Source organism: Betta splendens, chromosome 13 (genome assembly GCF_900634795.4).
Source record: "Betta splendens chromosome 13, fBetSpl5.4, whole genome shotgun sequence".
Taxonomy (NCBI): Eukaryota; Metazoa; Chordata; class Actinopteri; order Anabantiformes; family Osphronemidae; genus Betta; species Betta splendens.
Genome location: NC_040893.2, coordinates 19,481,582 through 19,499,950, shown reverse-complemented (window position 1 = coordinate 19,499,950; position 18,369 = coordinate 19,481,582). Strand labels below are relative to the sequence as shown.

General features: G+C 45.7%; 4 protein-coding genes across 5 annotated transcripts; 2 read left to right on the top strand and 2 right to left on the bottom strand.

Moving 5' to 3' along the window:
- Window positions 1-353: 353 nt before the first annotated feature.
- On the bottom strand, window positions 354-3,660 carry LOC114867622 (oocyte zinc finger protein XlCOF6-like). The gene is made up of 4 exons (XM_029170457.3): window positions 3,056-3,660; window positions 2,626-2,966; window positions 2,454-2,523; window positions 354-2,179 (listed from the first exon to the last, which is right to left on the bottom strand). Exons 1-4 carry the CDS (start codon window positions 3,438-3,440, stop codon window positions 585-587), a joined length of 2,391 nt encoding a protein of 796 aa, XP_029026290.1. The 5' UTR covers window positions 3,441-3,660; the 3' UTR covers window positions 354-584.
- A 1,772-nt stretch (window positions 3,661-5,432) lies between these two features.
- Window positions 5,433-8,412, top strand: blvrb (biliverdin reductase B). The gene is made up of 5 exons (XM_029170462.3): window positions 5,433-5,529; window positions 6,154-6,315; window positions 6,898-6,987; window positions 7,204-7,335; window positions 7,539-8,412. Exons 1-5 carry the CDS (start codon window positions 5,433-5,435, stop codon window positions 7,691-7,693), a joined length of 636 nt encoding a protein of 211 aa, XP_029026295.2. The 3' UTR covers window positions 7,694-8,412.
- A 257-nt stretch (window positions 8,413-8,669) lies between these two features.
- Window positions 8,670-12,370, top strand: sertad3 (SERTA domain containing 3). 2 transcript variants are annotated; one of them, XM_029170460.3, is made up of 2 exons: window positions 8,670-8,825; window positions 10,044-12,370. In XM_029170460.3, exon 2 carries the CDS (start codon window positions 10,052-10,054, stop codon window positions 11,087-11,089), a length of 1,038 nt encoding a protein of 345 aa, XP_029026293.1. In that variant the 5' UTR covers window positions 8,670-8,825; window positions 10,044-10,051; the 3' UTR covers window positions 11,090-12,370. The 2 variants fall into 2 exon arrangements, with proteins under 2 accessions (XP_029026293.1, XP_029026292.1); XM_029170459.3 differs by lacking the exon at window positions 8,670-8,825 and adding an exon at window positions 9,248-9,525.
- A 165-nt stretch (window positions 12,371-12,535) lies between these two features.
- On the bottom strand, window positions 12,536-18,369 carry kcnk6 (potassium channel, subfamily K, member 6). Its single transcript, XM_029170461.3, has 3 exons — window positions 17,948-18,369; window positions 15,578-15,970; window positions 12,536-13,520 (listed from the first exon to the last, which is right to left on the bottom strand). The coding sequence occupies exons 1-3, from the start codon at window positions 18,261-18,263 to the stop codon at window positions 13,273-13,275; spliced, it is 957 nt and encodes a 318-aa protein (XP_029026294.1). The 5' UTR covers window positions 18,264-18,369; the 3' UTR covers window positions 12,536-13,272.

Here is an 18,369-nt window from a genome sequence, read left to right as displayed (position 1 = left end):
TAAATTAATTTTAATGCTGCTGGCGCATCCCTGAGGCTGCTGCTCTTCTCACTTTGCTGCACTTCCTCCTACAACGGCAGCCGCTCACACGCTTACATTGTTATTTTCATTTTAGGTGTCAGAACAAAATCAAAAATACAATCAATGCAGTGAACACTGCTGCTAACATCCAACTCTCCTTAGGTGAAGCAAGTTGCACAAGGTTTAGAGGCTAAAAGTCAAACGGAGCTACAGGTTAAACAGAAGCGTTCATTTTCTTACACAATTGCTTTGCCAGTCTGAAGCCGTCATGGTCAAATGATTTGCTTAAATGGGATGAAACTATAAATACATAAACAAACTTTCAACAATGATTCTGGAAAAAAATATTGGTTTATTTTGTTGTTTTTTGTACAGCTGAGAAGCCAACACAGCAATTTCCTACAGTTTTTCCTTTCTGTTTTTTGAGTTCAATTTCCCATGTATGATTTTTTTAGCCAACTCTAAATCCTCCCATGTGTTTGTCAGCAGAGGATGATTTTTTAACCTACATTTAGAAGTACACCTAAACGCCTCCTGCAGACACAGGAGCGCTGCAGCTGATGCTATACCGTCTGCACGACATACTCCCCATCGCAGCTGTGCTTCTTGAGCTGCCTGGAGTCGGAGAAGCCCCGCCCACACTGCTGGCAGGAGTAGAGCTTCTGCCCGGTGTGAACCTGCAGGTGAGCCTTCAGCTGGTTCGACTGGTGGAACTTCTTCTGACAGTAAGTGCATTCAAACGGTTTCTCGCCCGTGTGGATCCGTAGGTGTCTGTAGAAGTTCCCGTCAGTTCTGAAAGCCTTTCCACATTGGTCGCATTTGAACGGTTTCTCTCCCGTGTGAATCCGCTCGTGCTGCTTCAAACTGCCGGCGTGGAAAAACCTCTTCCCGCACACGTCGCATACAAACGGCTTCTCACCCGTGTGACTTTTCTGGTGGTACCCGAACGAGTACTTGTTGTGGAACGACTTCCCACAGATGCTGCAGCTGTACTCCTTGTGCTCACTGTGGCCTCGCTCGTGAAGTTTCAGTGAGCACGCTGCACTGAAACCTCTCAGACATATTTTGCAGCTGAAGGGTTTGACCTGGTTCTTGTTGTGCCGTCTGGTGGTGAAAACTCGCTGAGCTCCGTCGGCGTCTTCGCTCTTTTCTGCATGAACGTACTTCTGATGTATCACCAGCCTGCAGTTGAAGAGGAAGGTCTTCCCACAGAGGTCGCACATGAAGGGCTTCTTGGCTCCGTGAATGAGCGAGTGACACTTGAGCTTGTTGCCGTCTGAGAAGCTCTTACCGCACTCCTGGCAGGTGAACGGCTTCTCGCCCGTGTGGATGCGAAGGTGCCGCTTCAGGTTGTTGTTCAGGCTGAATCCAGCGCCACATATGTGGCAGGTGAAGGGCTTCTCTCCCGTGTGGACCACGCGGTGCCTTTTCAGAGCGGTGCCGGTCCTGTACGGCTTGTTGCACACGCTGCAAACGAACGGCGTGTCGCCTGTGTGCTTCCTCTTGTGAACGGTCAGAGAATGGGCATATTTGAAAGTCTCGTCACACATGGTGCATTTGTACTTTTTGTCAGTCGAGTGGACCATCTGATGGAAGCGGAGAGTGTCTTTGCTCTTGAACTCCTTCCCACATGTGTCACATCTGAACGGCCTCTCCTCAGAGTGGACGGCCATGTGGCACCGCAGTTGGACGGACGTCTTGCAGGTCTTGTCACAAAGCTGACACTTCAGCATCTTCTTCCATTTCTCGTGGCGCAGCAGGTGGTTTTCTAGCGACTGCTTAATCCTGAACGTTTTCCCGCACTGGTCGCAGGCGAACGGCTTAGGCGGTGTCAGGCGCTGGTGCCGCTTCATGTGATTCAGGAGCGACTGTTCCTTGCTGTATGACCTTTTACACTGAGAACAGGGGAAGGGCAGGGGCGCTTTGCTGGTCTGATGGCACAGGAGATGATTCTCCAAAGACGACTTCTCCAGAAAACTTTTCCCACACTTTTCACATGGAAATGGCTTCTTGTGAACCTTCAGGTGTTTGTTCAGTTCACCTTTCCAATGAAAGCCCATGTTACAGTGCTCACAAAAGAACCGCTTCACCGATGGGGTTTTTCGTAGCTTTTCCATTGATCTGATGTTGGTCTCCTCAGTGTTTTCATCAGCAGAAACTGGAAATGGAGGGAAAAGTGAATAAAATGAGCCATTTAAAGGTTGTTCTACATCAGCGGTGTCCAACCCTGGTCCTTGATAACTACAGTCCTGCTAGTTTTCTAACTCTGCCTGCTGATTACCTTGATCAGATTGTGGCTGACTGGATAAACACACCTGGTTAAGGTGATCAGTATTAGCTGGGGCAGGGAGAGTTGGAAAACCAGCAGGACAGTGGCTCTGGAGGACCAGGGCTGTTCTACATAAAACGCTCACGTCCTGTAATAATCGTACCTTCAGCAGCTTTAAATGTTGGTTTCCTGTTCCTCTTTGGTCGCCCTAACGACGCCTCTTCCACAGATTTCTTTGATACATGCGGAAAAAATTTGTTCAAGAAATTAAAAAAACATATTCAATACATTTATTAACAGATAAGCATACGCTGAAGGAAAAATAAAAACTCCACCTCTTCCTGCACCGCAACTCCACCATCGGTGTTGCTGGAGTCCGGACTGGAAACGTCTTGAGGCGTCGCCACTGGAGACGCTGCTGGTTTGAGGATGAGCTGCGTCGCTCCCACTGGTTCACAGGCAGACGTCGATGGTGCAGGGCTCTGGGTGGTGACTTGGCTGGATTCCACCAACAGCACCGTGGGAGCGGAACTGACGCTACCGACAAAAACCGTTGAAGCTTCAGCGGATTCAGCTGATGAGTTGGGAGAGTCTGCCGGACATTGGAGGTTGGAGGTGGATTCTTTCAGGGCAACCAGAGCTTCTTGACTGGTGGCGACTGGCAGCACAGAGACTCCTATGTTGTTTTAAAGACGTAACGTTAGAAGTGAGTAACGCGACACTGAACGTCAACTCTGAGCCCCATCGGTGGTGACGGACCCTCACCTGTCACGTGTGCCCGGCCTCCCGGTGTGTTACTGATGCTCTTCAGCTCCTTCTCCAGCTGCTCCATGTCTCGGCCCAGCTGACCCACTCTGGCCTCCAGCTCCTGCTCCAGCTGACCGGCTTTCCTCTCCACCACATCCTCCAGCTGCTCCACTTTGGCCCGCAGAGCCTCGTTCTCTTCAACCAGCTCCGCGGTGAACTCCCGGAACACGTCGTTGATCTGAATCACCAGACATCTCTCTATCTCGTGGATCTCTCCGAACCTCGCCTCCTCCCACCCAGAGTTTGGCGCCTCTTGTGCGCAAACGTCCCTGAACACGGACACGGTCGCCTGGATCGCTGCTTTTACGACCGACGCCACTTCGCTGCCGAACCTCGCCTCCATTTTTCTCTAGTCACAGTAAAAACTCAACCCACGGTATCCGCCCGTTCGTAGCGCATCTTAAAAACGAAACACTACTTTAAATCGGAGCCATTTGGAATTATAACACAACAACTCTTCTTCCGTATCAATGTTAGCTGTCCAACATGGCGGCCGGTGCTCCTCTAAAAGATTCCGTGTTGCACAGCTACTTCCGGTGTCATGTCGTCCGTTCATAGCAGACGTCCCCTGGTCGCTTGTACATTACACTTAATTAAACTAGGCTATAGGTACATATTAGATTATTTTCTTCCATTCGTGTTTTATAGATAAGCCATTTTTGGCCTCTCCAGTCACATTTCCTTTAATGCTGCTTTATATCATAAAATATCATATCATATAAATATTAACAGATTTTTCATTGTTCTCTTGATTCTGAGTGAGGGTTTTAGTCTGTACATATGTCTAAACTCATAATCAGAGCTGAACAAGTTCTTTTCCAGACAGTAGTGCATCAGTAGATCTGTCAGTTCACAAAAAGCACACCACGAATCTCTTTGAATATCACAATTTGTATTTATCAATTCAAAGAAACTGCTGTAAAGCGCTAAAGACGCGCAGTTACTTCTGATCATTTTATACATTATTGGTTCCTTCAGTTCCCTTTTTCCCATGATGGTAGCGTGTGTGGCCTCGTGTTACAGTGATTGTTCAGTGGAGGGATGGGGCTTCAAGACATGCACAGCACAACTGTATTAGTGACTTGGTCATTCATGCATTGTCAACCTCTTTGTCCTGATGTGAGCGTGGAGACGCACGGGTCATTGTCAACCCTGCTTTCAGAACAAATCTTCAATCTCACTTCAACACAGATTCAAAAAAAGGTAAAATAAGCTTGTTTTTACAGAAAATACTTCTGAGCAAACACTGCGTCAAGTTGCTGCAGACGGGCACAGAGGCAGACCGACAGTGGTGCTCTGGGGTCCTGGGAGGAAATTATGGCAGCAAAATATTCAGTGTTTATTTGATTCTGCAGCTGTTGTCAAACTGGCCTGGACAACACACAGAGTCTGAATCTGCCTGGAGCAGCAGGAGACAGTTAATGCTGTTTGTTTGAGCAGAGCGCCATTAATTTAGGAAGCTTATGCAAATAATTTGACTGGATGCAAATAATATCAGTTAAATAACACGGAGAAGCTGTGGACAAGTATGAACCACAAACAGAAAGAAATAATCAGTTATTACATTTCTGCAGCTGTGTATAAAAATATTTCTTTCAAAACACTGTCAATAATCATGCTGAGTTAAAATGTGTGGTGTTCAGACAAATCAATAAAACCATTTAAAACAATTACATTTATGCAATTGTTTAAAAGAATTCTTTAAAAGTTGAAAACATTTTGTTAAAATCAACCCTACAGCATTTATTTACATTTGTCTGAGAAGACGCCTGCACACATGATCTTCATAAGGTGCGGTTACATTTTCCGGCTCTGATTGTCCTCAGAAGCATGTAAACAAAGATTCAACTTTAAAAAATAAAACTATATTGACTAACATTTAAGCCCTATTGAGTCTGTATGTTGTCCTGTTGTTATACAGAATGTTCCAGGCAGTGTGTGTGAACTGGAGCGAGGCTGATCATCTGTTCAGGTCTGGACAGGGGAGCAAACAGCAGCCGTTCAGTTCTGATCTAATCCCATGAAAACAAAAACTATATCATCAAAAGGCTGAAATCAAAAGTGGAGGTCTTTAACTGAACCATCAAACTAACCTGTTTGTTATTTTAGCAATAGTGTGAGTGATGTGGTTTTAATACGTTAAGAAAAAATATGACGTTCACTGTGTATTAGTGTGAAAATATTGTTTTCTGAGATTCATTTTTAGTAGTCTGTTTCCTTTATTCAAAAATAGTTTGATGCTAAATGATAATCGTTTTAACTAAAGTGTGACAATTCTTATCACATGACCCTAAAAAAAAACCTTCTACACAACGTGCTAACTTTTCCAGATGTGATGTTGCTGCTGGATCCCGGAACCACTGCCCATCAGGCCTCAACTCTGCAGCAGCCCAGCATCTCTAGTGCAAAGAAACAGTTGCATAAAGTCTCAGGTCGTTGCTACCATGGACATCATCCACATTAACAGAGATTCCTGAACACAGAAATTCACATTACTGCATACATTTTGGTGTCTTTAAGTTAAGTCTGCACCAGTGTTTCCCTCTGCTGAAGTGAGAATGAATGAGATCACACGAATAAAAACACACACCTTTAAATTTCAATAAGTAGCAATGACTTGATGGAGGAAACACTGATTCAAGCCAAAACAAATGTCATTCACTCGCCTTCAGTGAGAAAAGAAAACTGACAGTGATAAACCAGCAGGTATTTTATTCATCGGGTCATTTGAGCCGAGAGGCCGAGGCTGAAGTGAACACAGGTGGGCCATATGATTGTCTGATTTGCAACAGCTCAATTTCCTGCGCTTTTGCTTACTAAGACGTAAAAAAACTGTCGAGTCATGTTAGACGTTAGGAGTCAACGTTCTGCTGAGTCACATTAGGCTGATAGTAAAAGTTGTTCACTATCTGGGCTGTACAGGGAGGGTGGGATCGCTGTCAGTCAGTTTGTGCAGGAGCTCTTTTTGTTAAAATGCTGTAAAGTGAAGCTCCATATAGTTGCTGGGGCAACCGTTTCACATCTGGGGATGTCATGAAGTTTGTACCTACACACAGGGTACAACGTGACAGTCCTGGTGCGGGACACGTCCAGGCTGCCTGCCGACCACAAGGCATCCAGAGTGGTGGTGGGGGACGTGCTGAACAAAGAGGACGTGAAGAAGGCAATGGAGGGCCAGGACGCTGTCATCATCGTCCTGGGCACCAGAGATGACCTCGGTACGGCTTTACAGAAAGACACACTGCCAGAAAACATTAGCAGAGGGAGACAAACAAACTACATTTATTCCTTAATTGTCTGGTGACTCGAAAATGTCCACACGTATTAAGGTTTGTCTGCGATCCCTGTGATACGTTGGTGAATGGCCTTAATTCTGTGAGACTTTCACTAGAGGTCAGCATAACACTTATGAAACACACACAGCATCTTTGTATGAGTGAAAAAATAAATAAAAAGGCACAAAGCGAATGGGCAGATAATACGAACACAAGATAAACAAATGGATAAACAATTAACATGGTCACAACCTTAATGTAAACAATAAGTAATCAGAAGTTAAATACTATGAATTTAAACTTAAGCCATTAATTTCTTAGAAATTAATGACTCAGAAATTAATGTTTGTCTTTTAAGTAAACTGTTTATGAAGACAGACCTTAGGGTCTACATTGGCCTGGAATAGGATGTGTAGTACAGCGCCACCTAGTGGCGGTCACTTGAAGTCCCCCGTACCTGATAAAGTACACTTTGGATTTACTTTCTTTCCATGTGTCTAATTCCCTCTGCTCTGTGCTTATCAGGCCCGACCACCATGATGTCAGAGGGCACAAAGAACATTATTGAAGCCATGAAGGCTCGCGGGATCCGTAAAGTGATTGGCTGCATGTCAGGTACAAACGTTACCACGGTGGATGAAGTGGTCAGTGTCTGTGCAACCAATGCATCCTGAAGCATTTTTGTTCCACTCTTCTGCCTTTATCTCAGCACGGTCTATTTTCCTCTCTCTTCCTTCCCTCATTCATTCTGACCACTGCCTTAGTTACATCCTTGAATTCACTAAATATCTTCCTCCACACGTTCTCTGCGCTGCTTTTCTTCCCTCTCAGCCTTCCTGCTGTGGGACCGCTCCAAGGTCCCACCCCGTCTGGTTCCTGTGACCGAGGACCATGACAGGATGTACACCGTTCTGAAGGCATCAGGCTTGGACTACGTGGCAGTCATGCCTCCTCACATTGCAGGTCAGTAACAAGTGGAGACTTAATGGGGTTTATGCCAAACCTATTAGAAGAATAGGTTCTAAATTAATTTCTGAACACCTGTTTGCTTCAACTACTGAAGTGCTGGATGACTTTATGTCTCTGTATCACAGCAGTGACTGGTCGATCTGGTATTTACCAGTCAGCATTTTGTTTCATTCCTCTTTGTCTCTGTCTCTCCACAGGTGACCTTCCTCTGACGGAGCGTTACATGACAGCAGAGAACATGCTGAAGGGAAGAGCCATCTCCAAACTCGACCTGGGGCATTTCTTTGTTAAATGTCTCGCGAGTACAGAGTGGGACGGCAAAACTGTGGGAGTGTGGGGAGAGTACAAGTAGTCTAGAAAATCCAGAACAACGCACCACTGTGGCCTAACCTTCGCTAAAGTTCAATTGCTTTTTGTCCCTAATCACCAAAACATCATAAAGAAAAATATTTGCTAATGCTAAGAAATAAATGAAGGGAAAATGAAGGTGCTACATTCTGTTTAGCTGTTTCACTGTCAGCATTAAGAATTAGCAGCTTTTTCTTGGTGTTGTTATATTTTATACAAGCTCTAATTTGAGCCTTGTCGTTTTGTCATAATGATGCTGGAGATATTACAACATGTACTTTTGGCATAACATTGATCATCAATCATCATTGATCATTGCTGATCAATAGTAAATCTATTTTCATATTTAGATGTAAAAAAATAAACGACTTCTTGTAAGAGGTTATGGTGTCAATATAAAGTGGTTAAAGTAATTCCAGGATATATGATATGATAAGCATTTGTTCACTACTGGTTCATCATCATCATTCAAGTTACAAAAAGATGACCTACATTAGACATTTGGCCTTCTTCCGCTTCTGCCAAATAAGTTACGAAGGTTTTTATTACTTTTGGATAAATATTTCACTTTGTTATTTTACTACACATTTATAAGATCAAATAATTATTTTACAGAAATGTTTATTTGCTGCATAACTATATTTGATATATTTAAGATGTTTAATAAAGCGGTCACATTTGTTTTACACGGATCAAACCAATAAATGTTTTTTGAGTACAGGATTTATTTGGATTCGCCCTCTTTATATCGGACGTCTGTGCTGACGTTAGAGCACATTTAATAAACTGTAATATTAATAATAATTTAACTTTGGGCATAAGGTTGAATGAGCCGTTTGCGAAACCGTCACAAAAAATGTGTCAAGTACACAAAGGCAACAGGCAAAACCAAAAACATATTAATCTTGTCTTTAAAAAATAAAAGCTGTACTCATCAGCTCCATGTCAGGTCAACTCTTTAGATGTTAATCTGTTTTATTTTGATAGATTCTGCAGGAAGTGGATTGTTTACTGCAGCACTGACGTGAGGATAAGCTAAACCATTTTATAATAGTGTCGTACATGTGTTGAAAAGTCGAAGGTGGAATTTAAATCGAATCTCGATGCGCGGTGGAACTTGTGTCAGCTGCTCTCAGGTAAATGACGCCCGTGCTTCCAACGGAACACTTTATTATTGGTTTACACGGCGTTTCCTGTGGACGTGTACATGTGGAACATCCACACTTTTACTGTCTGCTTTTTTAATGACATTTTAGTTCGAAACGCTTTGACCCGTTTGATTGTATTCAGCGAAGCCTCTTGGAACTACACGAACCAGTCTGAGATTTATAATAGACACTGGCTGAAAACTTTACTCGTAACTTGTGTGACTTACAGTTTGTTTTCACACTCAAGCTGCCGATCGCTGTTACACACATTATAATTAGCAAGACAGACAGGTGTGGATGAATGTAGAGACTACTATTATTTGAATGCTGATCATTATATTTGTCGTACATTTCATTTGGTTTTATGAATTGAATCACTGCGCTGGAATGTCACGTACACGTACTACGTTACCCATGATGCCTCTCGTCTCGCCCGACCCCCAAAACGGAAACAGTTAGTCGTGAAACTTAAATCGCGAGCGGGAGCAGGCGGTCAGTCGGTTGGTGAGGCTAAAGTGTAGCGTTCGGCGCTTTAAACACACAGATTCACTTCAATGGACCCGGCTCGGTTCTGGGCAGCGTCGCTAAATCGCTGATTCGGTTGAAGAGAGGGCGGATTACGGAAACTTAACCCGAGAGCGACGGTGTCGACGGGGCAAAGTTTAGCTAACGAGGAGTGAGTCAACAGGTCGGTTGGTTCAAACACGTCTGTCTGTCGAGCGGCTTTAAAGTTTGCTGTCCGTGTTTTACGGCGTCCTGATCGTTTTATTGTCGTAATTACTGTTTTTAAAGTAACTCGGAATCGACCTACGTCCCATTCAGCGGTTCCTTTACGGATCTCTGTCGTGACCGTCCGTTTCCCTCCTACGGGCTGATTCTAACATTCAGCCCAGCGCGCTGCAGTCGAAGGAGCGTTGAGAAGCAATTCAGCTTCACTTTTCCGTATTTTAACTGCTGTTGCTGCTGATTGAAGCGAAACACTAAATTTAAAATTTTAATATTAATTCGTATTTATATTAATCAATAAGTTTTTAAACCAAATCTACTGTGATGACTTAAAGTTAGAACGTTTAAAAAAAATAATTAAAATGTTATTTATAATATTTAAGGTACAGTAATAATTGTAGAAACTACTCAGCACGTTTTCAGTAGGTGACGTTTAGCTGAAACACACATGATCTTAACATCGTACTCCTCCTGTTGCAGATTCAAAGATGATCATGAAGGGGCAGAAGCGAAAGCTCCTAGCAGAAGATTCAGACCCAAGCAGCCCGACGTGGGAGAGCCAGCGGGAGTTTGTGTTCTCGGTTTCACTAAGCAAGTACCAGCGCGGCCAGGAGCTTCCAGAACCCAGTCTCCGGCGGTCCGTTCTGATTGCCAACACCCTGAGGCAGATCAATCTCGAGGCTTACAGGGCCCAGTCTTTCAACCAGACGTTACAGCCTCTGTGTAGCTCTTCATCTCCACTCCAGGTGACAGAGCAGGATAATGTTTTTACTGAAGTCACTTCAGTGAACTATCATTCTGCAGTAACTGTGATAAATAGCCACCCAGCTCCTAACATGTGTCCACAGTTTTCAACAGATTCAACACAACTGTCAAATATTCCAGGTTTCCACTCAAGTACATCGCATGTGTCTGTAGATGTGGTAGAGGAAGATGAGGACTGGGGGTCAATGTCCACTGACTCTGATTTCTCCCTCTCAGCTGCCATTTCCTCCATTCTCACTGCACTAGAGACTACCATTGATGGGAGTCCACCGTCAGCTCAACGAACACCTCTCAGGTCCCTGGAGAACCTGTCTGGATCCTCCTATGGAGGTGTGGCAGGTATAAAGCAGGGAGTACGAGGGAGTGGGGGCAGTTGGGAGCAACATGAGTTCAGAGCATGTGAGAGCAGTGTGGAGGTGATGAGGTCTAGTTATCTAAGTGATCTCACTATGGAGGATCTATTCCAGGACATAGACACATCCCTGCTGGAGAGAGACACAGGAGTGTTGGGACTTAGAAGTGGGGATGGATTCCCGTCTGCGGATGATTCTCTGTGCTACCTGCCGTCTTTGTCTTCCTCCCTGGTCCCTCCTTTCAACCAGAAGTGCCTGCCTTCATTCTCCTCATTCAGCCCACTGTCCCCCTCATTCAGTTCAGCTCAGTTCACCTCTTCGCCAACATCGTCTCCTTTCTCAGGACCGGGCTTTGTGAAAGAAGGACTGGAACTGGACCATGTAATGGAGGTTCTGGTGGAGTCTTAGTCTCATTGACATACTGTAAAAAGTCCACATCAGGATGATGAAACCTGAATATTCACAAACTGAGTTGCTGAATCAAAGGGCTGGACAGTCACGTTTTTATTTGCTTTGTTAATCATATGTACTTCCCCTCAAGATTGTTTATGGGCTTTGAAAAGATCAGAATGTTCTGGAAATTGTGAATGGTTAATGTACTAGATGAAAAGGCCAGCAGAGGAAGTGGCTGTGCGTCCGACAGCTTTTAGTGCTACCTGAAGGTTTGTGTCAGACTGAAAACTATGTGCGCGGTGAGACTTTTTTTTTCTCTTAATGGCGCAAGAATGAGTCAGTGCTCAGTGAACTGCTGAGAGCATTTTACTGCAGCTTTGGGTGACTCAGCTAGTTGGAATTGGTGAAGCTTAAAGTAAATCTGTGTTCACATTGAACACAGTTGTCTGTATTAAAACCAAACCAGCAGCTAGCGGTATTCTGCTGCTGAATGATGCAGCGTATTCAGTGGGCAGCACAAAGGACAAATCCTTAAGTTGGAAGAGAATGTGATTTGGCACAAGCGGAAGGAAGCCGAAACACTAATGTAGTCAAATCTTCTGTGAAGAAATCCTTGATAATAGTTGAGTCCTTACAGGGAAGCGGTATCAGATGCTAAAAGGTCAAATCAGGTCAGTCTGTGTACAGGCATTCAGAGAAATGTGAGTTTAACACATTGAAAGTTTTACATTTATCAATGGGTTATAAAGTTGACTGTTTTAAATGTGTCCTTCCGTTTTATTTCAGTAACCAGTAGTTGTAGCTTTTTCATTATTGTATTAGCTGTACAGCCACTCAGTGAAAACACAGAACTTCCTGAGTGCAGCAGCGTTTTCATGGCTCTGACCTCCAAGCTGTGAACAGTTTCTCATCAGTCCCATTTGTTTCAGTGGCGTTCAGTGATAAAACATCAGTAAAAGTGCAATAACTCAACTCAACAGAGCACGTGGTTCATGTACAAAAGGAAAAGGTTTTAGCTGTAAATGAAGCAGCTGTTGATGCGGACGCCCTGTCAGCCACGTGATGTGGGCCGGTTCTGTCCCGTTAATGGATCGGGTGCTTCCTGGGCAGAGGTCCTGTCCGAGTAGCTGAGCTGCAGCGTCCAAACTATTTATAATATTTCATGGCTGTTATTTTACTTTTGTATTCTTAAATATTTGAATGGTTCAGTCTTAGAATGGACTCATACTATGTATTTAGACTTTGTTAAAAAGAAAATGTCTGTTTATTGACGTTCTTAATAAAATGTAAAATTGTCTGAGTCTTTGATCAAATCTGAGACGTTGACGGACTCACTGACCCGATGTTCTATTGGGCCTCCGCTGGTGCGGAATCCCTGCAGAACATCCTGCTTTGCAGAACTTCGAACAAGATTTAAATTTGAGTTTACAACACAGTCCAAAGGAACAAGTGGAACAAAAGTGATAAATAGAAGGGATCATTTATTTAAACTTATTGTCCAGTATCACTAAACATACAGGCCAGGGAGGGCATCTGTCCTGACGCGATCATAAACCGCATCAAACAGCTCATTGTCTACGTTTGAGCCTTTAGCTGCTGGGAAGCGTTCTGGAGGTGTTCTAACATGTAGACAACAGGGGGCAGCACTAGAAAAGCCAGAATGTGTCCTGAGGGAGGCAGCACTGTGGGACTAAACATGGTTAAAATGCTAAACTCAGTTACACTGAGATCCAACACACGCTCATCTTTCATACGATACGATAATAACAGAATCTGACTGAACCCTCGTTACCAAAGCAGCTGAAGCTGTTAATGTTAAAGCAAGTTAAACTTTTCCATAAAGTCAGCATCTGTTAGAAGGAACAACCCCAAAGTGGAGGCATAAAAGTGATGGGACAAGTCCAACGTTTTTGGTTCAAGCCTTTGAGCTGCAGGTCCAGAAGCTGTGAACACCTGAACGCAGCCGTCCGCTGCCGTACTGAAGATAGAAAGGTTCTTCCTGTGTGCAGAGGTGGTGCCGTGACCACTCCAACCCTTTGTCCTGAATCTGAAAACTCGTGTCTCAGTTCCTCAAGATTATTGTTCAACCTTTGGATGTTTGAATTGAGAAAACTAGAAACAATAAAAAAAATCAACAAAGACAGACAGGAAGTCAGACTCAGCCCGATCAGAGGCAGCATCCGTCTCCCGCCTCCAGCTCAGCCTTTGTTGATGGTGTTGTAGGTGGGCTGCGACGCCGGCTCCAGAGGCTCGCTGGCAGCTTTCTCTGCCGGGTCGGGGAGCGTCCGGTCCTCGTGGGCGCTCTCCACGATGGGCTCCTGGTCCTCGTCCTGGTCCTCCTCGCAGCGCGGCAGCTGGAAGAAGGCGGTGAGGCCGTGCAGGTCGGCCATTCTGTGGAAGGTGCGCAGCAGCAGGTACATCATCATCAGACCTGTGAAGAGGTAGACTAGGAGGAAGAGCAGAGAGACGGTCATGAGTCCATGGAATCATGTTTATATTTGAATTAATAACCCCCAAACCCACATTCACACTAATGCTGCTTGGCTGAAATATGAGTGAAACAGCCCTTCATGATCTGCAGCAGAGTTTCCAGCTGTCAAAGCTTAAGATTCAGCTTCAGGTCAGTGATGAGTTTATTGTTTCACAGGAAGCAGGAGAATAAGCATTCCTGAGTGTAGCGGCTTTGACCTCTGTTCAAGCTGCACAGGATGATGTTCAGAAACTGACAGGAGGCCGTTCCAGTAAATTCCTGTGTCATCAGGTCGGAGGCAAAGGTGAAAATCTGCACAACAGGATCTCTGCTCGCCTCCTCGTCTCAAAAGTCACATGACTTTTTTCCAATCACATGGACGCTGCGAGCTGCACAGAGCCGAGGTCCTGGACAATAGTTTCCCACTGCACCAGTAAGCCAGCTTCAGCAAAACAGTGGGATTAGAGGCTGCGCCTTAGAATCACAAAGCTGCTTTGGTCCAAGTTTGAGGAAGACAACAATTCAAACTTTATGGAAAATATCATTTGTTCAATGTAGCCTAATTAGACTGACATGGAATTAGATTTACTAACCTAATAATCCCTTCAACCAAGTTCAACACGCTGCTGTTCGAGGGTCTTTTCCAGCGTCTGTGGTGGAAAAGGATGAGTTAAAAGGACTAAAGTTCACCGCTCACTCAGCAGCAAACATCACAAGGCTGGAACAGAACCAACACAGAACTGAACCAGAGGAAGGAACAGGCTCCAACGTCAACACCAGCTCTTTGTGTCTAAAACCATAAAGACTATTTGTGGTTGTGCAGTTTCTGTATCAGATCAGAGTTTTTTGGCAGAGAACGAAAAAACAGCGCAGCTGCTTTTAGACAAACACGTCCTTTTCACCCAAATTCAATTCTGACGCCAACATGCTGAAAAACAAGAGCGCGACTTTGACCGTTAGAAGCCTCCACCACGTGGAAGGTGGACGTCAACACATGCAATTAGTGGGAAGACACTGAACCCAGATCTGTGAGAACGGCTACGAGGCGCAGACCAAGCGTCAGTCCTAAAGCTCCTGCCGCGTCAGCAACGTGAGCCGGAGCTGATCCCAGAGCTGCAGCTCAGCGCCGAGACCCCCACACCAGACCCACCCGGGTCATGTGGCTCCTTTTTCCATGTTAACACGGTACTGGTGCAGCGTCTGGCTCAGTCACAGCCCGTGAGGCCCGTTCATACCTCCGTGTTCATGTGCATGGTCACATGTCACATAGAATTAGAGCACACAGAATCAGGCTCTACAGATGCCCCTAATAAAAAAAAAAAAATAGTGGAGCAGAGCATATCCAGGGCACCAGCTTCTAAACCTTCAGCTCATCCGGTCCATCAGGCCATCACAGGGACCTGATGGTTCAGCACCAGCGGTAGAGACTGTGACACTACTGTAAATGCATGTGGCGCGATAAGCATCAAAGTCCTACAACAACAGCATCAGCTACAGAGCCCAGTATCACAGCACGTAAGGCACGTTTGGGTTCCTGCTTCCTTTAGGGAGTGACATGTAGTGTTAATACCACACTTAGACCAGACAGCAATCAGATCCTGTTGTCTAAGACAATCATGAGTCATGACGCCACCTCCTTCTCAAACAAGGACACTGAGTGACTCTGACGTAAAGACTTAGAGACTTCATATCTTCTATGTGACTGAACACATTGGTGCTGAGGAGACGGAGCAGTGTCTTGACCAGTAGGCCACAGTCACAGATGCCCATTGTTTTTCCCAGACGTCCATCAGCCCATCGGCTTTTAGTTAATAAACTAACACGAGCTAAGTGACTGTAACCTGGACTCCTCGTCCTGACTCTGAGGCTCATTAGACACGTTGCTCTTCTGGAAATTCCAGTTTAATGCAGCATAAAGTCAACAGACAATAATTTACTTGCGTTTAAAAGCTTGTGCAAACAGACACTGATTGTACTTTGACAACGATGGCAGAACTAACTGTGAAGGAACAGTGTTTTGAACAAATACTGACCCATGACAGTGATCTGATACAGGGTCCGGTACTTCTGGCCTTGCTGGGCCCCTGGAACGAAGTCCCCCAGTCCGATGGTGCACAGGGAGATGAAGCAGAAGTATATGCCGTCCAGAAATGACCAGGACACCTCCAACGCGCTGAATATGGCCGCCGGAACCATGAAGAAGCACAGCACCACCAGAACCATCAGCAGCAGGAAGTGGACCACGGTGGCGGGCCGAGGCTCCATGCCCGAGCGCTGCAGGAAGCTGAGCGGAGTGAGGACCAGCGGGTGCACGAGCCTCTGGATGCAGGCGGTGAGCACCAGCATGGTGAAGGGGACGCCTATCAGTGCGTAGAGGATGGAGAAGGCCTTGCCGGTGTCAGACAGAGGCGCGGTCTGGCCGTAACCTGGACATACAGGAGGAGAGGGTCAGCATCAACACAGGAGCCCCGCAGCAGCAGCCGGCTTCACATCACACGGTGGGTGTAATGAGACCTGGTCACCGGGGGCCCCCTTAGGGCCCGACGACCTTTCAGGTCTGCGCAGAAAGGACTCACGAGAGCAGCACAAAGCTTCCTTTGTGTCTTCAATGTTGAAACTCAGATGGGAAAAACCTCAGAAGGATCAAGACCCAGAGAGTCCTGGTGTTCATCTTCACATTTAAATGCTTGCTGTATGTGGGATTTGTTGGTTTAGTTGTGTGAGGTCTTAAACCTTACTTTGTAAAGTGCCTTGAGATAACGTTGTTGTGATTTGGCGCTATATAAAAAAAAATGAAACAAATTGAAAATTGAATTAATTAGAAACTTTATATTCTATTCTTCTAATATGGATGTAAAAGAACTAAGAATAGGTGAAGTAAACATTTTTCTATCTTTGCCGTCATCTTGTGTTTAGTTCATTTGTGTCTGTAGACTTTAAACATCCTTCTGAGTCTCATCTTAAATGTGTGAATGCTGCATCTCTGATCATTTTGCAGCAGATGTGTGTCTGTGTACATTCTCACTTTTACATGTTAGGCATTAGTTAATTTCAGTATAATCAGTCAGTGAGTGTGATCAGGACAAGAGCCACATTATCAGTGTGAAGCTCCACCCAGTCATTTATTTAGCTCTGTACACAGAGTGTTTTTCACTTCTGGTTTTACTTTCCGCTAAAAGCTTGAAGTAATAAACTGCTTTATTTTCAATCCACATCAACATCTGGTTCCTTATGTTTGTGCTCTGATACTGAACTATCAAGTAAAGATATTAGAATATAAAGTACCATGAGAGCTTATACACTACTGCAAACCTCAAAACCTCCTTAACACAAATGTAATTTCTGTTGTGCTTCATGCATGACTGAGCATTTCCTCCTTCACCATGTGAGCGTCTGTTAGCAGCCGCGTGAATGTGACTCTGCACCACTTTTAGAGCAGCAGTGTGAACTGGAGCCTCCAGGAGCTTCACGGCCTCGTTACTGCGAAGCTCACAGCTCTCACCAACTCGAAAGGTTAACTAGCTCCCCTCAGGATGCATTTCTAATTTTCACCAATGCTCATCTGTTCACAGAGGTCAGAGGTCACCTAGGCCTGTCTGCTCTACTGGCACCACCTCTGCTGGAGACACCACATAACTGCTTTGCCAAAGGTGAAAGGGCAGTTTAAAGTTCAGAAGCTAATTCAATCAGGCGAAACGTCAACATGTCACACTGAGAACACTGTTCTCATTATCATCTAACGCTGACTCCAAACCAAACAACAGTCTACGCGTGTTTCCATCACTGTGTAACCAACCAACCGCTGAGGGGCCTGAACCTCCAGGCAACTGGGAGCCAAATGGTCACACTGGTTGAGAGGTTGCTGTTTGCTGGCGCACAGGCCATTACATCACACGTGACCTTTGGATCTGCTGCTGTCTCTTCTCTTAGGGTTGAACGCATGGAGCCACATAATGAAACCTGCTTCAACCTTCGGCTTAACCACAGACAAGAATAAAGATGTGCTCTGTCTCTGTGACCTTCACGGCGTCTTACACATCAGCTCAGACCTGTCACTGTTACTTAACGCTCCTACAGGTCCAGTCCTAACCCATCACCCACTGAATATGACGCTAAAGGGGTGTGAGGGACCAGAACCACGCTCAGTGGTCGGCGAACAGCGGACTCCTCGTTTACTCCGTCACCATCAGTGTGTGCGGTGAAAGTGACACAGCTGCAGCTCGAGTCTAACACGCAGCACACGTGGCAAAATACGTTATTTCCATGTTGATCCGATCCGAGCCAAAGCGCAGGACGTGGACCGAACCGAACTTCTTGGTTCTTGGAGCCACTCCACGGTCTCGACGCTCGACTGATGCGGTTTCAAGCTTCTCCCGTTAAACGCGCCCTTCGCGTCCACTCACCGACAGTTGTGACCAGCGTGTTGGCGAAGAACATGGACGACGCCAGGTCCCAGTTCGACGACAGAGACGCGTTCCTGAGCACGGACACGCCGTGTTTGTTGGCCGCCAGCACTTTGGCCAGAAACAGCTCGAGCGCCGCCGCGCTGACGCAGCTCTGGTTCAGAAAGTCCCGCTTCAGCGCCTCCACGTCCCGCCGCAGCTCGTCCTCCACCGGCCGCTCGATGCTGGAGAACACCAGCGCCCCGAACAGCAGGTAGACGACGTAGAAGAGCACGAAGCCCGCGAGCAGCAGCCACGACTTGGCCGCAGAGCGCATGGTGCTCAAGTCCAGATGCGCATCGGCGCAGCTGCTGGCGGAGCCTCGGGAGGCCGTCCTAATTGAAGGCGACGCCGCATCCTCCTCCCACCGTGGTTCCGCGGAG